Source organism: Notolepis coatsorum, assembly GCF_963971535.1.
Source record: "Notolepis coatsorum genome assembly, chromosome: 6".
NCBI lineage: Eukaryota > Metazoa > Chordata > Actinopteri > Aulopiformes > Paralepididae > Notolepis > Notolepis coatsorum.
The window spans coordinates 112982939-113002614 of NC_140170.1; the positions used below are offsets into that span (position 1 = coordinate 112982939).

The following is a 19676-nucleotide window of genomic DNA, read 5'->3' on the forward strand; positions in this document are numbered from 1 at the left end:
ACGTTTTTATTCCCAGGCTCAAGAGGCCATTGAAGCACAAGCACGTTTTTCTTATTGGCCAAGAGACATGTCCGTGAGTTACAGGGCCTGTGCTGCAAACCGCTGTCATTGTAAAGGATAGGTGGTGCAATGCAGTAGAGACAATTGTCTTCTACTCTGCTCCCTACCAGTAGTGTATATTGGGTCAGAGCCTCCTCCTCAGGGAGTTTCAGAGCCTCCTCCTCAGGGAGTTTCAGAGCCTCCTCTGAGTTTCAGAACCTCCCTCTCAGAGAGTCTTGGTCCAATGTGTTACATGAACCTTTTTCAATTGTTTACTCACGTTGAGGTCTCTCTGGGAAAACCACTCTCTTCCCCTCTTACATAAGGAGCAGAATTGATTGGGCCTTGGTTGCCCAACATCATAAAAACTGAGTTTTTTTATGCAGGCGGCTGGGAAGGAGATTTTTTTGTCTCTATCGAGCGCCAGTGCACTAGGTTAGACTCGACGGCTCACGTACATCTCCGGGGGGAGATGACGGAGTAGATCAAACATTGGCAAGGGGGGTTCACGCCTTTGGGTGGGCCACCAAGAGCAGTGCGTTCGCGTACTGACCGTCTTGGTGGCGCCCTCTGTGATGTTTTGGATCGACACGCGTACCTACCCCCCTCTTAGGACTGGGGGCGGCGGCGTGACTAGGGCGCGGGGCTGGTCCTGGTCGCGTCTGACCAGATCAGTTTAACCCGTTGTCCGCCGGGGCGCAGACAGGTTCTGGTTCGCCGAGGGACTCTGTGCTTTTCCGGGGGGAGAATGCCAGGTCGGGCCGCGTGTACCGCTTCCGCAACGGATTCTTTTTTTTTAATAACTTTCTTTTTATTGTTTTTCACAATAAGCAAACAATCACAAACAACAAGACATAACAAAAACACAATCCCGGGCTGCATTATTAGTGTCACTTTACAAAAATATACTTTTCACATGCTGAGTTCTCAATTCTCTTACTTTCCCTATAGGTATGGCGAATATTCTTTACAACTATACATCAATACATCATCCACTGGTTGTCGTCATTAACATATAAAAGTCCCACTTTTCCCAGTACTTCAAACCTTTCTCTTCCTGTAATCTGAGAATAAAAGTAAGTCTTTCCATTGTGTATATTTCGCCTATAATGGCCAACCATTTTTCTTTTGTTGGAGGTTCTTGTTGATACCAGAGACGCGTGATCGCTTTCTTACTTGCTGCTAAAAATATTTTCATCAAATATCTGTCTCCTCCTACCAATTCCTCAGGTAAGTTACCCAGGTTCAAATAGGAGAAGGTCTCCGGTATCTTAAAATTCAATATAACCTGCATGGTGGAGTGAACATCTTGCCAATAACGTTGAATTCCTGGACAATTCCAAAATTGTCTGGCCGCACTGTCTCCAACATGGTTGCTCTATGCCTACTTGTCGGGATTTGATTTTGGGAGTTATGAAGAATCTAGTCAAGTTTTTCCAGCAGAATTCTCTCCATGTTTTTGAATTAGTCAAGCTACATTGAGTTCTGCACATGTTCTCTCATTCGTCTTCGGTTATTTCAATGTTTGATTCCTTTTCCCAATTTGTCTTAATGTAACTTGTGGAGTCAGTTCTGGCCTGAACAAAGCTATTATACAATTTTGACACAGTTTTACTCATCTTGTCCCTGTATGCCTGAATGAATATCTGAATAACACTGTCTATTGGGGTATTGGGCTCAGACACCTTTACCTCTTTTAGAAAGTACTGGCGTATTTGTAGGTATCTGAAGAAGTCGTGTTTATCCAAACCGTATGTATCTTTCAAGGTTTGAAAGCTCACAAGTTCTCCATTCTCTACCATTGTGCTGAATGAGGTAATACCTCGGAGAGCCCATTCCTTAAATGTTTGATCATACATTCTTGGTTTAAATCCTAAATCGAAGGCAAACCACCTCAAGATCTTAATCCTTTTTTCTAACTTGAATTGTTTCACAATTTTGAACCATGTCTGTAGGGTGTGTACAATAAATGGGTTTAAGTTTCTATATAGGGTCTTGGCCTGCTGTCTATCACCAATTACTGTCTGGAGTGGTATATCAATTGATTTCACTTCAATGTCCTTCCACTTCGCTTCGTAGTCCCTTTCACACCAACAGACCAAAGGTCTTATTTGCGCTGCATAGTAATACTCCTTCAGATTTGGGAGGGACATGCCTCCCTTCTCTTTAGGGAGTTGGAGTGTACGGAACCTAATTCTCGGTTTTTTCCCGCTCCATATGAATCTAGAAATCATCCTGTCCCACTCGTTAAACTGTTTAGCAGGGATTTCCACCGGCAAGGACTGGAAAAGATATAGTAGTCTAGGGACTACGTTCATTTTTACTGAGTCTATTCTGGAGGTGAAATCCAGGGGGGCTAATGACCATCTTTCTATATCTTTTTTAATTTGTGTGTTTAGGGGCTGGTAATTTGCTTCATACAATTTTGTTAAGTCCTTAGTCAGCCTTACTCCCAGATATTTTATGGACTTCATGTTCCAATTTAAATTGTAGTTTTCTTTTATTTCTCTTGGGGGGGTATAGTTATATGTAAGTATCTGTGTTTTTCCTATATTTAGTTTGTATCCCGAATGTTGACCATAGGTTTCAATAAGGTCCATTAGTCTAGGGAGGCTCAGACTGGGTTTTTTTAAGTAAATTAAGACATCATCCGCGTATAATGCTATCTTATGCTCAGTTTCTTTTATATTAATACCTGTTATATTGGGGTCTTCCCTAATTGCTTGGGCTAGCGGTTCAATGAAAATCGCGAACAGGGCGGGGCTACATGGACAACCTTGGCGTGTACCGCGTTCTAGGGCGATCGGATTTGTTAACCGACCGTTTACTTTTATTCTCGCTGTGGGTCTTGTATATAGTGTTTTAAAACACCTAATTGAATCTTCCTTGAATCCTAACCTTTCTAGTACCAAGAATAAATAGTCCCAGCTCACACAATCAAACGCTTTTTCCGCGTCCAGACTTAATAAGGCCGAATAAACGTTGGTTTGTTTAATCTGATTCATAATATGTAGTGTTCGTCTTAAGTTATCCTGGGTTTGGCGACCAGATATAAATCCAGTTTGGTCCGTGCTTATTAGGTCTGGCAAAAACTGTTCTAATCTTTTTGTGATAATGGAGGCGTACAGTTTATAATCCAAATTAAGGATCGATATTGGTCTAAACGAACTACATAATTCCTTATCTTTACCCTCCTTGGGAAGTACTGTTATAGTCGCCTCCCTCCAGGAGGGAGGGGGGATGCCCTCTCTAAGAGTGTAGTTAAATGAGGCCACCAGCAATGGCATGATCTCCTGGCGAAAAGCTTTGTACCATTCTGCTGGAAGGCCGTCACTACCTGGCGATTTGTTAGTTTTAAGATTAGATATTGTCCTGTCTAACTCCTCTATAGTGATTTCTGCAGTCATAATTTTGTTCTGCATTTTGCCAATTGAGGGCAGGTCAAGAGATCTCAGGAATGCAATAGTGGCTTCACTATCTATTTGTGCTGGTTGTGTATATAGGTTTTTGTAGTATGATTCAAAGGCCTTCTCTATATCTCCCAAATTACTGGACACTACTCCAGTTAAGGGATCTTTAATCTTATTAATTGTATTTTGTGTCTGTTGCTTTCGCAACCTTCTGGCCAATAATCTAGTAGCCTTTGGGCCTGATTCATAATATGTTTGACGTAAAAATCTAGATTTTTTCTCAATGTCATCTTTATAGACTTCATCAATCAATTTTCTTGTTTCCCTAATTTGCTGTAGCAGCTGACTAGTTGGAGTATTTTTATGCTGTTGCTCTATAGATGTCAATTTTTGGGTTAGATCCTGATATTTGCGTTCTTTCGTCTTCTTCAGTGTTGCTGTGATGGCAATCATTTTCCCCCTTAGCACAGCTTTTGCGGCATCCCAAACAATCACTGGATTAACCTCACCATTGTCATTAATCTCTATATATGTTTTTAATTCGGTCCTAATACTTTCAACAATTGTTTTGTTGTTCAATATTCCTGTGTTAAGCCTCCATAGTGTGTTCCTTGGCCTACTATCCAAGTGTAAAGTCATATAGACTGCAGAGTGGTCTGATATGTCAGTAGTTCCCAAAGTACAATCCGTTATCCTATGTCTATCACCTCTAAACATAAAAATAGTCAATTCTTGAATAAACAGAGTGAGGAACAGAATAGTGGGTGTAGTCTCTCTCAGATGGGTGGAGATCTCGCCATACATCAAACATTCCTAAGTCTGTGAGTGAAGCATTCATTATTTTTGTCTGTGGAGTCCTGTTCACCCTATGGCTTGTAGTGTCCAGCTCACGACTAAGAATAGTATTAAAATCTCCCCCACAGATTAGTATCCCCTCAGACTCCACTGCTATCAGACCAAATATGAATTTATAGAAACCTTTGTTGCTCCCCGGTGGGGCATATACATTCAGCAGCGTAACCAAGTTGCCCTCTAATTTGCATTTTATCATGACATAGCGTCCTTCCTTATCATTAGTTTCTGTCATAAGTTCAAAATTTAATGAGTTAGGAATTAGTATAGAAACACCTCGTTTATGACCCGATCTAAACGAGCTATAGAACGTATTCCTATATCCATATTTCTTGAGTTTCTCGTGCTCCATCTGAGAGATGAGTTTCTTGCAAAAAGATAATTTGAGCTTTTTCACGTTTCAATTTGGTTATGACTTTGCTCCGTTTAACTGGGTTAACCAGACCATTTACATTTATAGATACCACCTTAAAGTTTTGCCCTGATTGGCCGTGATGGCCACGTGACACGCCGCGGCAGCAGACGCGGCAGCGAGAGAGGCCGCCGCTGTGTTGTACTTGAAACCAGCCTATTCTCTACCGTTAACCATGAGTTGTATACATTGCATAGTATATTGTATAGCGTATGGTAACTCAGTGGGGAAAGTGATTAAACAGCTCTGCACTCGGGAGATGTGGCGCGACAATGAGAAGCATTTTGGATAAAAGTATTCTGTACTTCTGTATGACAACAATGTATGCCTTTCAAATGTTAAATGATAAATGATTAAGCGTGGCGCGATGTGAAAGGCAGTGGGGCACAGCTCTGCACTCGGGAGATGTGGCGCGACAATGAGAAGCATTTTGGATAAAAGTATTCTGTACTTCTGTAGGACAACAATGTATGCCTTTCAAATGTTAAATGATAAATGATTAAGCGTGGCGCGATGTGAAAGGCAGTGGGGCACAGCTCTGCACTCGGGAGATGTGGCGCGACAATGAGAAGCATTTTGGATAAAAGTATTCTGTACTTCTGTATGACAACAATGTATGCCTTTCAAATGTTAAATGATAAATGATTAAGCGTGGCGCGATGTGAAAGGCAGTGGGCAAGTGATTAAACAGCTCTGCACTCAGAAAAAAAATGTGGCGCGACAATTGCTGCTGCGGCATTGAAGTGGGGAAGCGGCAGTGAAACACAGCAACCTCTGCGTTTTGCCGCGGGGCGTGGCCGCGGCGTGTCACGTGGCCGTCACGGCCAATCAGGGCAACCCCGGAAATAGAATCCGTTGCGGAAGCGGTACACGCGGTCGGGCCGGACGTCACAGGGGTTGATGTCATGAATGTGTGTGTCATATACATGTCACCTTGAGTTGCCCTCAACAGTGGCGTGCATTGGTCCATACTGTGTTGTACCTTTTTTGCACGATGTTAGGGGGTTGGTCCTTCTCCATTTGTTTCACCCCTCCCTCCCTGTTAAACCGGGGATGGGAGGGGGCTTCTGTCAACTCCTCTATGCATCCCTGTGTAGGTCCCGGTCCACCAGGCCCAGGTCGGGCCTTGCCCTCATTAACCTGTTGGCCTGGGTTAACCCTTTTAAACCTGAAACGGTACGTACCTCGGTATTGGGGTCACGGTTGGGTACGAGTTCGGTACAACAGAAAAAATATATGTATAATAATTATTATTAATATAATTTCTTAATTTTTTTTTATTAATATTATATTTATGATAATTATTATTAAATAGAATAATTTTCTATAGGCTTGCCGTGGTAGTCAGTGATACTGGTGTCATTCAGTGTTCAGGCATCCACTTGCCTACTGCCCCTTTAACAACTTATCCTTGATAAGTTTCAGTTTCACTTCTAGAGAGAATTTAACTTCACGACGAGACTGAATACTAGAGAACAGATGACATATTACAACAATGGAAGAGGATTATTTGGATTTAAACACAGTAGCAGACAGTTCAACTGGAGAGGAGCTCAGATGATCTGTCCGGAAAAGTATGTTTCTTTTTTTTTATTTGATGAGCTGTGCCTGTGAGTCCGGCGGGGGAGAATGTTGATGTGTTTGCTGGCGCGTGTGTGTGTGTCGGCGACGCGTGTGTGTGTCGGCGACGCGTGTGTGTGTCTTTCCATTGGTTTCATTTGGTTAACGTTATTGGGCGAACAAGAAAATGAAAGAAAAATGTAAAATTGTAATGACCCTGCAGCTGTTCCAATGTATGTGCCTTCCTCCGTGCACTTTCGCCCGCTCTGAAGTCTGACTCAGTGTGCCCGGCCATGTGCGCTGTTCTGGCACGGACCTCGCGAGTGCCTGCATGTGCGACTTGCGCGTGTGCGCTGTGGGGCGTATTCGTCGTATGGTGCGCGTACCGCACCGTGACGGCCGTACCGTAAATTCGCGGGATGAATACACGTACCGTTACACCCCTACTGTGTATACACGCAGTTGTGTTTCTGGGGTTTCTTGGTGGGTTAAGGGAGCACCCACCTCCTGTTATAATAAACATAGGGGGGTGGTTGTCTCCCCGGTATGTTGGTAGCAGAGTCGGCTCTCAGGTCTGACCCCGTCTGCCCGAGAGTATGCCCGTGCATCTTTCATGACGTCTGCCAATTGTGTCAAACTCTTTCTCTGAACCTCGACCCCGCGGGATTAATACATTGGCGGGATCAGGGTTCGTGGAGATTGTGACATGGTGCACAGCATACTGGAACACCCTTTCCGCCGGGATACTGTTCTTACAGTAAGCCCCTTAGGCGCCCGTCTAGTCGGCAGTGCTCCGGGCGCAGGTCAAGTTCTACTCTTGGGACCCGTCGGCCTGGATTGAGGGATCAACCTCCTTGGAGGGTTGTATCCCCGGCACGCCGGCTGGCCCCACGTTATTGTGGGGGGGAAGCCTCCTTGGGAGCGCTTCGGAGCGGCGTGCCAAGGGGAGAAGGGCCTTCACCTGGTTTAGGCCCTGTCCGATACGCTGGCGATGTGGGGGGTGGTGTCACCAGTGACCGTCTGGTGGGGTCTCGATGCCACGGCCTCATAGACCTCACCAGGCCCCTTTTTCGGGGGGTCCTAGGCCCGGGGTGGCCTGAGGCTGGGACCTCCTCCGCGCTCCGCTGCTACGGCCTTGCCACAGGGTTTGGGGTTTTGACTCCGACCGCGCGATATTGGGGGCTGTGACGGGGGTTTTGTCCGTTCCCTGGTGGCGTGTGGAATGCGCGTCTGAGTAGTCGCGGGCCCTTCTAAACAAAGGTAAGTCCCACGGTCTGCTCACCCTGTGCATTTGAGGCGCCAAACCCTCTTCGCACAGTCAGGGTCTGATCTCCCTCCCGTCCCTCGCTAGGGGGGGCCCGGATCCTCCCCGGTTCTGATGGTTGTAGGGGACCTCAGCGGGTGCATCTGCCGGGCTTACGCTCTGCTCAGCTCTTGTGTTCCAATAGAGCAGGGGTCTCAAACTCGCGGCCCGAGGGATGATATTTTGCGGCCACCTACTTGACATCAAAGTTTAGTGTTAATGCGGCCCGCGCAACTGTTTGCCGAGTCGTTGCGCGAGAGTTGGAAGTTTTATTTATTTTATCACTTGTAGGCTACCATAGCGCAGGCTCATGCCAGCAACGTTACGTTAGTGACTTGGTTGAAACGTGATTCCGGAGTGATATCAAGTAAAGTGGAAGGCAAATGCATCCTCGCTATCTCCTCTGACTGCGAGCAGTGCTCTGCATGTCCGGCTGCCACTGTCTGTCTGTGTCTGTGTACGGGTCTGGTCCAATCACATTCAGCGTCCCGTCAGTGTTTTCCCCCCTCACCCACATTCTGCAAATCAGGGGCAAAGTAGGGCGGGTCTTAAACAGTCTGAGTCAGAGCAGAGTTGACAGTGCATCTACAGTAAACTCGCTCCCAGTTTTATCTCCGTGAGATAAATGTAGCTACTAGCCTAGTTTCGCCAGCAGGCAGCCAGCAGAAAAATATGACATTTTCAAAGATGGTCAGTAAAAGAAAAGTCGACTGCAATTCAAAGGTGAATGGACTGAAAAATATGCATTCATCCTGAGTCCCAGCACCAAACCAATATGACTATATGCCAAGAAATGGTAGCTCTTGTGAAGGGTGGCTATTTGAAAATAATGTATGACTGAAGTGATGGAGACCATGTTTGAAGGCAAACAAAAGCAAATCCCCCTCAGATAGCACAGCAACCAGAATAACTGAAATACTGGCTGGTGATTTGATTAAACAGCTTTGTGATAGAATAAAAAAAATGCACAGTGCATTTCCATAGCTGTGGATGAGTCCACTGACACCACTGAGAAGCCTATGTTCTGAAGAACCATTCATGTTCTGAAGAACTGTTCATGTTCTGAAATGTTATTGCTAAGGATTGAGAAGATCAGTTGTACTTTTTTTTTGAATACTTGAAACCCTTTTTTTGTGGAATATTTTATGCGGCCCAGCCTCACCCAGACTCTACCTCCAGCGGCCCCCAGGTAAATTGAGTTTGAGACCCCTGCAATAGAGCAAAGCGTAAGCTATTAACTAAATATAACGGGGGTTATCTTATAACCCTAGTTATATGAGTAATAGCGAGCGCTTTGCTCTGACTCACTGAGGACCCCACGGTCTTCCGTTTCGGTGGTGAAAGACTGGGGAAGGAGCTGTTGTATGGCCATAACCCCGCTTTATAGGAGCGGATGTGGGAGTGGTCAGGCAGGTGTACACGTGGTGAAAGCTTTCATTTAGGATATGATTAAAGGGACAGTTCCAATAGAGCAAAGCGCTCGCTATTACTCATATAATTAGGGTTATGCCAGGAGATCTATATACAAGGCTGTGGTTACAATAGAAGAAGACATACCTGATGGGAATTGTATGAAGCCTGTCCAAGCATGAGGGGAGGAGGACACAGGCTGTACTGGAGTGGCTGGCCCAGCAGAGAGTAGCGACCATCACCTAAACAACACACACACAACTAAATATATATATTTGAAAAATGAAGTTTGATTTAAATTGCCCCACTTATGAACATGTACATAATGAGGTTCTGTACATTTGTATTACCAAAATCTAAAAAGACAAAAAGGCTAAATGAATGTGTGAAATGGAATACTTTCCATTGACATGAGTTCAAATGGTGAGGCTGGAGAGAGAGAGAGAGAGAGAGAGAGAGAGAGAGAGAGAGAGAGAGAGAGAGAGAGAGAGAGAGACACACACACACACACTATTCTATTTGTACATGCAGGTATGTGTGTGAAGATGTGTGCTTATGTTTTTTGGGGAAAAGGTAATGTGCCACTGACCGCGTGTATAGGTAAAAGGTTGGGGCTGTGTGTTGGTGTGAGGTCAGTGAGTGGCAAGGTGCCAGTCACATGGCAAGGTGGTGGTGGTCAGGGCCCTTTGGTTCCCTGGCCAACACAAACATCACCAGGTTAGAGAGGGCGAAGACAAGTGGGTGAAAGAGCAGGAGCCAGAGCGGTCACCAGGTGTGTGGGCTCAATAGCCACAATCGATGTCGGGGTACACAGGATGAATGTGTAGCATGTCTAGGCAATAGGCATGTCTATGTATATCGGTGTATGTTGTACAGTACGTGTGTATGTGTCTGTGTGTGTGTGTGTATCCTTGAGCATGTCAGTCAGTGTAGTAAAGCAGGTAAAACGAACAGGTGAATAGATTCCATAGCCCCATTTAAAACAGAGATACCGCAATACTGCCGTAAATAAAAACCCTCATTGTGCTGGCTTTGCTTTTACACTCAACCAAACAAAGCCTGGGAAATGCCGCTTGTGTGTGTGATTTTAGACGGCATGCGCATTCTGTAATCAGAGGCATGACATTCCAGTTAGACACGTCTAAAACTGGGCTATTCATATCAAAACAACCACCACAAATGACAACTTACAGCAGCCTCTAAATGGACTGCTACAATACTGTCCGTGGTGCTGAAACCGGTTTGGCTGTCCATGGTACTGAAATAGGTTCGGCTGTCCGTGGTGCTGAAATAGGTTGTATGTTCTTCTTCTCTGCTATAAACACTGATTTTATCATCACTCCTTCATACATTGTAGGCTTACTTGAACAGTTGTGTTCCCTGTTCATACCTTTTATACAGAACAGCCAGGCAGAATGAGGGCGCAACATACCCGCCTTGAACAGGCTGTGTAAAAGGGGCCCAAATATCAGGGGTGCCCAAACCTTTTGACATGGAGGGCCAAAGGCTGAAATGTAACACGGGTGGTGGGTCGTGGGCCAAATAATGCACTGGACATTGATCATTTAATGAATGTAATATCTAATCATTCTCTGGAGCCCCTTGGGAGGGCCAAAAGTAATGTTGTGGATGGTCAAATTGGGCCTGCAGGCATTACTTTGAACAGCTCTGCTCTATGTCATCATATGACCTCCATTACCTGTGTTTATTGGTTTAGTAAGACTCAGCAGGGATATGCAACATATGTTGCGTACCTTGTGTTTGTTCAGTATGAGTCATCAGGAGCGTGCAACATGTGTTGTGCACCTTGTGTTTGTTTGTTCAGTATAGACCACCGCAACACTTACGGTATTCTGAAATCATTGCTGTTCGGGAGTAGGTGCGGGAAAGTGCCTATAGCTCGGCCGAGAAAGTGCCGATCGACTTGGGATTGGTCTCTCCGTGTTCAGGAGACTCAGGCGTATAAAAGTCTATTGAATCATTTCTCCTGCACCTATCTGCAACCACTTAACTCATTCAGTGCCAACCACGAGATTAGTCGGGTTAACTCGCCATGCATTGCGTGCCAAGACCAGAGAAAACTCGGGTTTTAATCGTTTTCTTTTATTAGCGATATCCATTAATAAATTTTTTTGTATCCACTTTTTTTCCCCATTTTCTATTTTTCTCCCAACCCAATTTCATATATCCAATTCTTCCCTCCCCTGTCTTGAACGTTGCTAGACTATGCCTCCCACAGGTCGGTTGTAGTGAGGACAGAAGCCTTGCATCACATGTCTCCTGCGGTACACGAGGAGGCAGCCTGTCGCATCTTTTCACCGCAGCAGCTCGAACTCTGTGGCGAGGAGTAACACGTGGGAGGCTCACGCTGCCCCCGTCACTTCCTGCTTCCATCGCACCGGCGTCACCAAACCGACCTGTCCACAACGTCAAATCCCCACCCACCGGCTTTCCCACCCTCTAACACTTGCCAATTGTGTTAGTATGAACGACCGGCCAGCCGGTAGCAACGCCGAGAGCTGGGCTCGAACCCAGCGTCTCCTGCGTTAGAGGCGAGCACCTTGCCCACTGCGCCAATCAGCCGCCCGATATCCATTCATTTTCATCCATCCAACCTGATGTTATCATTGGGAATGGGTCTGAGCTCGCAAAATGGCAAATACCGCTGCCTATCGTCTCCCGGATGGTATTGCACATCATTGGATTGGATTGACTGGGAATGTGCATCAAAAAAAGAACTCCGGTCCGGGTCTTGCTTCTCGGGCATGCAGTATTGTGTTACCAGATTGACTGAGGACCCTCAGAGCAGCGTCGATTATGTGTTTCGGACTATAACGTTGGATCAATAAACGCGATCGATATTTGGAATGGATTAATCTTTTTGCAGAACATCTGATGTGAGGTAAGGAATTTATGTTACGAGTCTTGGGGTAATCAGATGTTCCTATCACCGCCATCGCAGCGTGTGTGTGTGACGTTAGCGCTGACCAGGTCATGGATAATCGATTTTTCAGCCCGCTTCTCTAGCGTGCATAAGGACACAAATACTATCGATAATCTAGCGTTTATTTGAAAACGATTCATAAATCAGCCGAAAAATGACAATGTGTTTTGTGTATTCCACTAAAGAGCTATTATCACGGATTTCTCTGGAATTACTAGAACTCTCCAAAACTATACTCGTATTCAAAACGGAAATGTACTGATGAAAAAACTATCCGTTTCGTACATGTTGACTGCAAGCAAGTCATTGATAAGCGACGGGTGTATTAGACCCATAGCCATAATTTAAGATATAGTTTAAGCGTTCGCAAATTTCCCCCGTCCTCCCATTGACTAAAGCGCTGGCACGGAATGGCCTATTTTGGGCATAGGGGCGTGGCTCTGAATGTGTTAATGTCAAGGCTCTCATCCACATTCATTCATTTTCTCCCCCCGCTCTCTCCTCCATGAGCTCAATGTAACGTGGAAGTGCAGTGGTCTATGGACAACAGGAGTGCTGTGCAACATGTGTTGTGTACCTTGTGTTTGTTTGTTCAGTATAGACAACAGGAGTGTGCAACATGTGTTGTGTACCTTGTGTTTGTTTGTTCAGTATAGACAACAGGAGTGTGTAACATGTGTTGTGTACCTTGTGTTTGTTTGTTCAGTATAGACAACAGGAGTGTGTAACATGTGTGTACCTTGTGTTTGTTTGTTCAGTATAGACAACAGGAGTGTGTAACATGTGTACCTTGTGTTTGTTCAGTATGGACAACAGGAGTGTGTAACATGTGTACCTTGTGTTTGTTCAGTATGGACAACAGGAGTGTGTAACATGTGTACCTTGTGTTTGTTCAGTATGGACAACAGGAGTGTGTAACATGTGTACCTTGTGTTTGGTCAGTATGGACAACAGGAGTGTGTAACATGTGTACCTTGTGTTTGTTCAGTATGGACAACAGGAGTGTGTAACATGTGTACCTTGTGTTTGTTCAGTATGGACAACAGGAGTGTGTAACATGTGTACCTTGCGCTGGTCCTCCAGGCCGGGGGAACTGGGAGAGGAGTGGCAGAGGTCCCAGGCCTGGACAGACACTGTTGACGCTGCCGGATGGCGACGGGGTGGGGGACTGGGTGGGGGAGGCCAGGGGACTGCTCAGCTGCGTACTTCCCTGGACAGGAGAGGACAATATAATTATGTGACCCGGCACAGTCTAACCCGTCTTGTTAAAGGGCTCACGATTCCTCAGAAAACCCCAAAATGTTGCACAATTTAGAAATAGGTTGAAATGGAGATATTGGCAATTTTTTGTGCTTTGAAATGTTCTCTATATGTCTCCTTATTTGCAAAACTTAATACGACTTGTAAATGTGTTAATTATTGTTAGATTGTCAGACAGTATTATTTCCCTCGCTGTGTGAAAAAACTACAGTTGCGTCTGAGGGGAGTGGCTACTGGCTAAGTACTTTCTGTCTCAGGTGTCGGAGAGGAGACGCACAGAAATGAGGAGGAGATGCACCAAAATCCATTCGAGACAACGGGCCCAGTACTTTGTTGGCAAGTTGACAAACTTTGTTTGTGTGCAAATATGCAGAGAAACATTAACATCTTTGGAACAGTTTGTGTTCAATTGTATCTGAATCGGTGCTGGCTGGCAGTCGCAGAGAATAATCGACTCCAGTACGTGCTCCGCAAGTCTGTAAACCTGCGCATAACGGAGTATAGAGAGAAGGCTCTATAGCAGAGGTCCCCAACCATCGGGTCGTGGACCGGTAACTGGCCGTGGATACATTTTACTATATATTCTATTCTACCATTTTATTGCACTGTATTATTTTACTCTGTCTATTACTTTTTATTACAGGTTCAAAACTGTCAGGTATTAAACTGTGTGGGTATCAAACAAGAGACTGTTGGGCTTTAAAACTGTAGGACTCAGGCCTAGAACTGCGCCCTGAGAGGGAGGTTTACCCTGAGTGGGAGGTTCGAAGGGTCAAAGTGGGTATAAAACAGGAGGGAAGACAGTCAAGTTTTAAACTGTGGATACCAAACAGAGAAGGTAAAGACAACTTTGAACTGTTGAACAGTAATCCAGAACTGTTTTATTGCACTGTAAAAAATATATATTTTATCTATTCCATTCTACTATTGTATTGCACTGCACTATTTTACTCTGTTTATTTTATCTTACTCTTTTTATCATTTTCTATTTAAAGCTGAATCAAACCATAAACAAGGTTGCCTGTTGGGATGTTAGATCCTAAAGTGAAAAACTGTGATTTTATATGTCTGCACTTTATGTGCTCATTTTATGCCTGTCTTTTTTCTGTTGTGAAGCACTTTGAGCTGCAGTTTCTGTATGAAAGGTGCTATACAAATAAAGTTTATTATTATTATTATGTACCGGGCCGCAAAGAAAGAATAAAGTTGTTTAAATGGAAATGTATTTAATTTTCATTAGTCTTCCAGGTAATTTACTTAGAAAAATTGCCACTTCCGCCCGCCACCAACTATTTTTCGTAAAATAAGTCTCCTGCCATAATGCTCCCCTTCGCGTTATTCACTCACAGCTCGGGCTGTGGTTGTGGAGACATGATCATAATCAGGTTTTTATGCACAGAGTCTCCAGAACACATAGAGACAGTGTACATACGCTGAGCTTTGGTAACTTTTGCACACCTACTCCCTACCAGTGAATGCCTCTCACCTGGAAAAGGTGTTAGGTGGAGGTGGCAAAGGCCAGTGGGTATTTGTAGTTCTGCATGCATCTTAAGAGAACAGCCAACAGCCCCTTTGAAGCTCTGTAGCTCAAAACGGGCTATTGTGTTATCATCTTTGTTAATAAGACAGATTAAAACGTATCTGCCCGATTTGTACAAGTGATGGCTTATTTTGAAGGTAAGAACCTGTACTTTCATATAATGTAAAACATTTTAAGCTTGCTTAACAAGGCCCTATTATCTGTGCCTGGTCACATATGTAACCGCGCCCAGCGCTTGTGACCACATATCGGCCGCAGTCAAAATGCTATTTTTCTTTTTCTTTTCATATAATTACAGTTTGAATGTTTAAGAACATGTTTACTATAAAAGCTTAAAAAACAGTTATAGTATATCTAATAGTAACATTTCTTTGTTTAAAAAAGGCTGTTTTCAGGCTGTTTCTCATTGCGTGGGGGCGGAGTTAAATTTGCATGCAAATCAAGACAAGTGCTTTCGTTGGCCACTGCCCTCCGAGTTTCGAGCGACACCCATAAATAACACACATGGCCTTTGTTATCATTTGATGAGCTGCTTCTCGCGATGGACGACCAGACGCTCACCGCAGCAATAAACTTTCAGCTTCTGGAACAGCAATTTATCCATCAGATTTAATGAACAAGTACATATTGGACTTTGTTAATCGTGTCGATGACTGTCTCTGAGGGTTCATCTCTGAAGACTTGATTTTCGCTGATAAACAGCTGTTTATTGCGGTCGTGCAATGTTCTGCTTTCTTTATGGGTAAGTTGTTGACTATTGTTGACTAGTTGTCTATTTAGAATGTTTGTGTGTGGTACAGCCCTGTTGGACAGTGAAAAGTAGCGTTCAAACAACGTTACGGTCACTGCATTTAACGGCATCATAACCTCTTAAAATTCCAACAGCGCACCCTCTGACGTCCCGTTGCAGCACATAATTTGAAAGCTAAAATGGCCGCGGTTTGATTGACCTATTACGTGCTTCCAATCTCTGGTTATAAGACCAAACAGCCAACGAGCGTCAGTTTAGAAAAAATTACCACCTCCCAGGGCTCTACAGTGTGACCATATTGCTCGCATATGCCCCTAGAAATATGTGTGCGAGAACCGGGAAAATCAATTACTCGCACGGTGTGCGAGTGAAGATTACAGCCTCAGTCGTGCTTTTTTTTTCTCCGCTGATAAATCGTTAAAAAACGACAAGTCCCACATTGCACTCAAGCCAACGGTCCAATCACAGTAGAGTGACGTGACTGGTTTCAAGGGAAAGAAAGGAAATTACCAATCGGAATCTGTCATTTGCTTGTTTACTTCCTGAAAGTCCGCCATTGCGATATGCGAGAGTTACCCGAGACAGTAACATTAAATTAACTTATTCTAGTCTTACCAATAGCAATAGATTTTAGAACACCTAGATTTATCGATAGCAATAGTAATATAACGTTAATGCAACAAAATGAATGCCTTGCTTTGTTAATCATAACGTTGATGCAGTAGCGTATGTCGTTGTGTTGGCTGTAATCGACCGTCAATCAATGGTCTACCTGACACGCAAACTCATAAACAATGTTTCTGTACTGGAGGTGTACAGTATTTCAATAGGCAACCCTGAAAGGATTATTTTTCTAGAAGAGCAACACTAGCCAAAACATAGCCTGGCATTGTATACATAAAAGGGGCAAAAGCTAAAGTTAAGTGACTGTTACTTTTGTAGCAGTAGTTTGATTTGACAGTTTATTTGATAGGGACAGCACATGTTAATGAACATCCAGTACAAAATACAAAATGTAAACATGCAGGGTTGTAGCAAGAGCTAATTTACACCAGGAGACAGCAAAATTATTTTAATAAATAAATAGCCTGCTTAGGGTAAAAGCATTGTGACAATCAATGATAAAAAACAACAATAAAAACAAGAAACAAGTTACATAAACTAAATCAGATAAAAAATGATCACAGTTCTGGTTTGCCTTAAGATGGGTCTTGAACATGGAGTATGTGGGGCACTCTCTAATCACAACTGGTAGGCTATTCCAGTAGTTACCACCTTTAACAGAACACAGTTTTAGCAAAGGTAGTATACCGAAAAGGCACCATAGTCCCCTCTACTGATGGCCCTGGTGGTAATGCCAGTGTCTCCTTTTTTTAATGTCCCTGCCTTTTTTATTAGGCCTAGTTGTTGGCTACAACTTAGCCACAGTAGGCATTAATCACTTAATAGTTGAAATGTCTGTGTCCCATTCCCGTTTGCACACGCAGATACACACACACGCACACAGTGGGCCAGTTACTTTGGTGGTATGTGCTATTGCACAGATGTGTGTCCCGTTCCCTTTTGCACATGCACGCACAGTACAAATATACATTTATAAAAAATTTAAAATTTAAAATCCGTTAGTTGAAATATTTTCACTGTGCTCCTAAATATTTTTGTGTGCTCCTAAATTTCTTCATTTAGGAGCAAATGTGCTCCTTGGGGAAAAGTTTAGCGTAGAGCCCTGGCTCCGGATTCGTGTGCGCAATATAGTTATCAGAATCAGAAAGGTCTTTATTGGCAAGTAGTTTTCACATACAAGGAATTCGGTGCAACATTAACTCATTCAGTGCCATCGCTTAACACATTGAGTGCCACGCCCCTTTGACCATATATGGGCTAGAGTGCCAGCACTGAAGTCAATGGGAGGTCGGGGAAATTTGCGAAGGCTTAAACTATATCTTAAATTATGGCTATGGGTCTAAAACACCCCTCGGTTATCAATGACGTCAACATGTACGAAACGGATTGTTTTTTCATTGGTACATTTCCGTTTTATACCGTTTTGAATAAGTGTATCGTTTTGGAGAGTTCTAGTAATTGCAGAGAAATTCCGCGATAATAGCTCTTTAGTGGAATACACAAAACACGTTGTAATTTTTCGGCTGATTTATGAATAGTTTTCAAATAAACATTAGATTATCGATAGTATATGTGTACTTATGCACGCTAGAGAAGCGGGCTGAAAAATATATTATCCATGACCTGGTCGCGTGTATCCTTTCCGCAATGGAATTCGGTTTCCGGGTTCTTCTGATTAGCCGCGACCCCCCCTATCCACCGCTCTGCTCTGCCGCTGCCGCGAGTGGCCGCGGACTCGCTCGCTTCCTCAATTTATACGCATGGAAGTATTGACTGAATGAATGAATGAATGAAAACTTTATTTAACAGATTGCAGAATGGGTACAATACAGTACGGCTCAATATACACAATTGTTAAGGGGATGCAGACCTGAGAAATACGTTTGTCTTGTTTACATCAGGGTCCCCCATTTTCAATTCATATAGAACGACTACGCCGTAACAAATCATTAAAAAAAGATACCGTTAACGGTAGGTTATGTAGATAACCTAGTTATATTAGTATTGGCTGAGCGTTCCGCTCTGAGCCATATGAGATATACTATCTCCTATGATACCTAATGTATCTCCCACGAACAAAAAATACATGCACCACATCTGTATGGGGCTCCGCCCCCATGGTGGCACCGCCCATATAGCAGTGACTCTGGTCACCACACATCCTTCCTCGCCAAAAAACCCGTCCCAGGAAAAGATTCCCCAAGAGGGAACTCAGGGCCGCGCAGAGCGGAACGCTCAGCCAATACTAATATAACTAGGTTATCTACATAACCTACCGTTATATGCCGTATTTGCTATCGTGTTCCGCTCTGAGCCTTATGAGATATGGGGAAGAGCGGACGCGAAGCCCGACAAATGTACCCCCTGAGGACCCGTAAGCCCACATCAAGGGGTGCGGGGAGCCCTGTCACCCCATCCTCCCTAACGAAGGGGAGGCGCAGTCAACTCCACCTGAAATGCGAACAAGAGGGAAACTAGAACCCCTTGAACACACCGTACAGGCGGAACCACGTGTGACTCAACACACTGTGGCCCATACCCATACACTCCTGCTACCCGACCAAAGGACGGGAAGCAGGAAAGGCCACAGACCCCAGAACCGCCTGGGAGACAAAACCCCCGGTCATGTCCATGAGGTAAAACCTTACAAAGGGGCCCGGGGAGGACCATGAAGCTGCAGCACAGATGTCCTCCACCGAGGCCCCACCCAGGAGAGCGGCAGAGGCAGCCACCCCACGAGTGGAGTGCGCCCTGATGCCCCCAGGGGGATCCTGCCCAGCCAACGTGTAGCAGAGGGTAAAACCCTCGCACAACCAATGGGACAGGCGCTGCCCCGACAGTGCCTTACCACCACGAGCCCCACCGTAACAGACAAAAAGCTGGTCGGTAACCCTGAAATCCTGAGTACGGCTGAGGTAAATCCCCAAGCACGGACTGGACATGACAGGTGAAGGCCCGCATCTAACTCACTAGTGTGAGGAGGAGGACGAAACGCCTGAACCACAATATCCCGGGAGCGGAAGGAACTCCGGATATTCTTAGGCACGAAAGCAGGATTAGGTCGCAGAGTGACACCGCAATCGGTCCGAAAAGACAGGCACTCTGGACGTACCGAGAGAGCACAGAGCTCACCTACGCGTTTAGCGGAAGTGACAGCCAGAAGGAACGCGGTCTTGAAGGACAGCTGTCCCAACGGCGCCTGCTCGAGCGGCTCAAACGGGGCCAAGGACAACCGACCGAGGACCAATTGAAGATCCCAAGTCGGAGCCAAGGAGCGTTGCACCGGCTTAACGCGCCGAGCGCCAAGCAGGAAACGCTTCACAAGAGGGTGGCTGAACAAGACATCCCCTCAAACCCCTCATGATAGGAGGATATAGCTGCTGCATATACCCTCACCGTCGAAGCCGACAGTCTATCAAGGAGAGACTGGAGGTAACTAAGGACAGCATCCAGGGGGCAGGAGACTGAGTCCCGGCCCCCCGCCTTACACCACACTTGGAACATACGTCATCTGCCCGCGTACGCGCGACAGTGGAGGGAGCATGCGCATTCCAGATGGTAACACCATCAG

The 19676-nt window shown here is 44.9% G+C and overlaps 1 protein-coding gene across 7 annotated transcripts in view; it reads right to left on the minus strand.

Moving 5' to 3' along the window:
* Nucleotides 1-19676, minus strand: part of r3hdm2 (R3H domain containing 2) — a 199736-nt gene that overhangs the window by 6914 nt on the left and 173146 nt on the right. For 6 of the 7 annotated variants that reach the window (XM_084316857.1, XM_084316860.1, XM_084316858.1 and 3 more), the window contains 2 exons: nt 12996-13140; nt 9134-9228 (listed from right to left, as the gene is read on the minus strand). In XM_084316857.1, the coding sequence (XP_084172983.1) occupies nt 9134-9228; nt 12996-13140 (240 nt within the window). The remainder of the gene's footprint in view (nt 1-9133; nt 9229-12995; nt 13141-19676) is intronic. The other variant, XR_014619818.1, reaches the window with a different exon arrangement.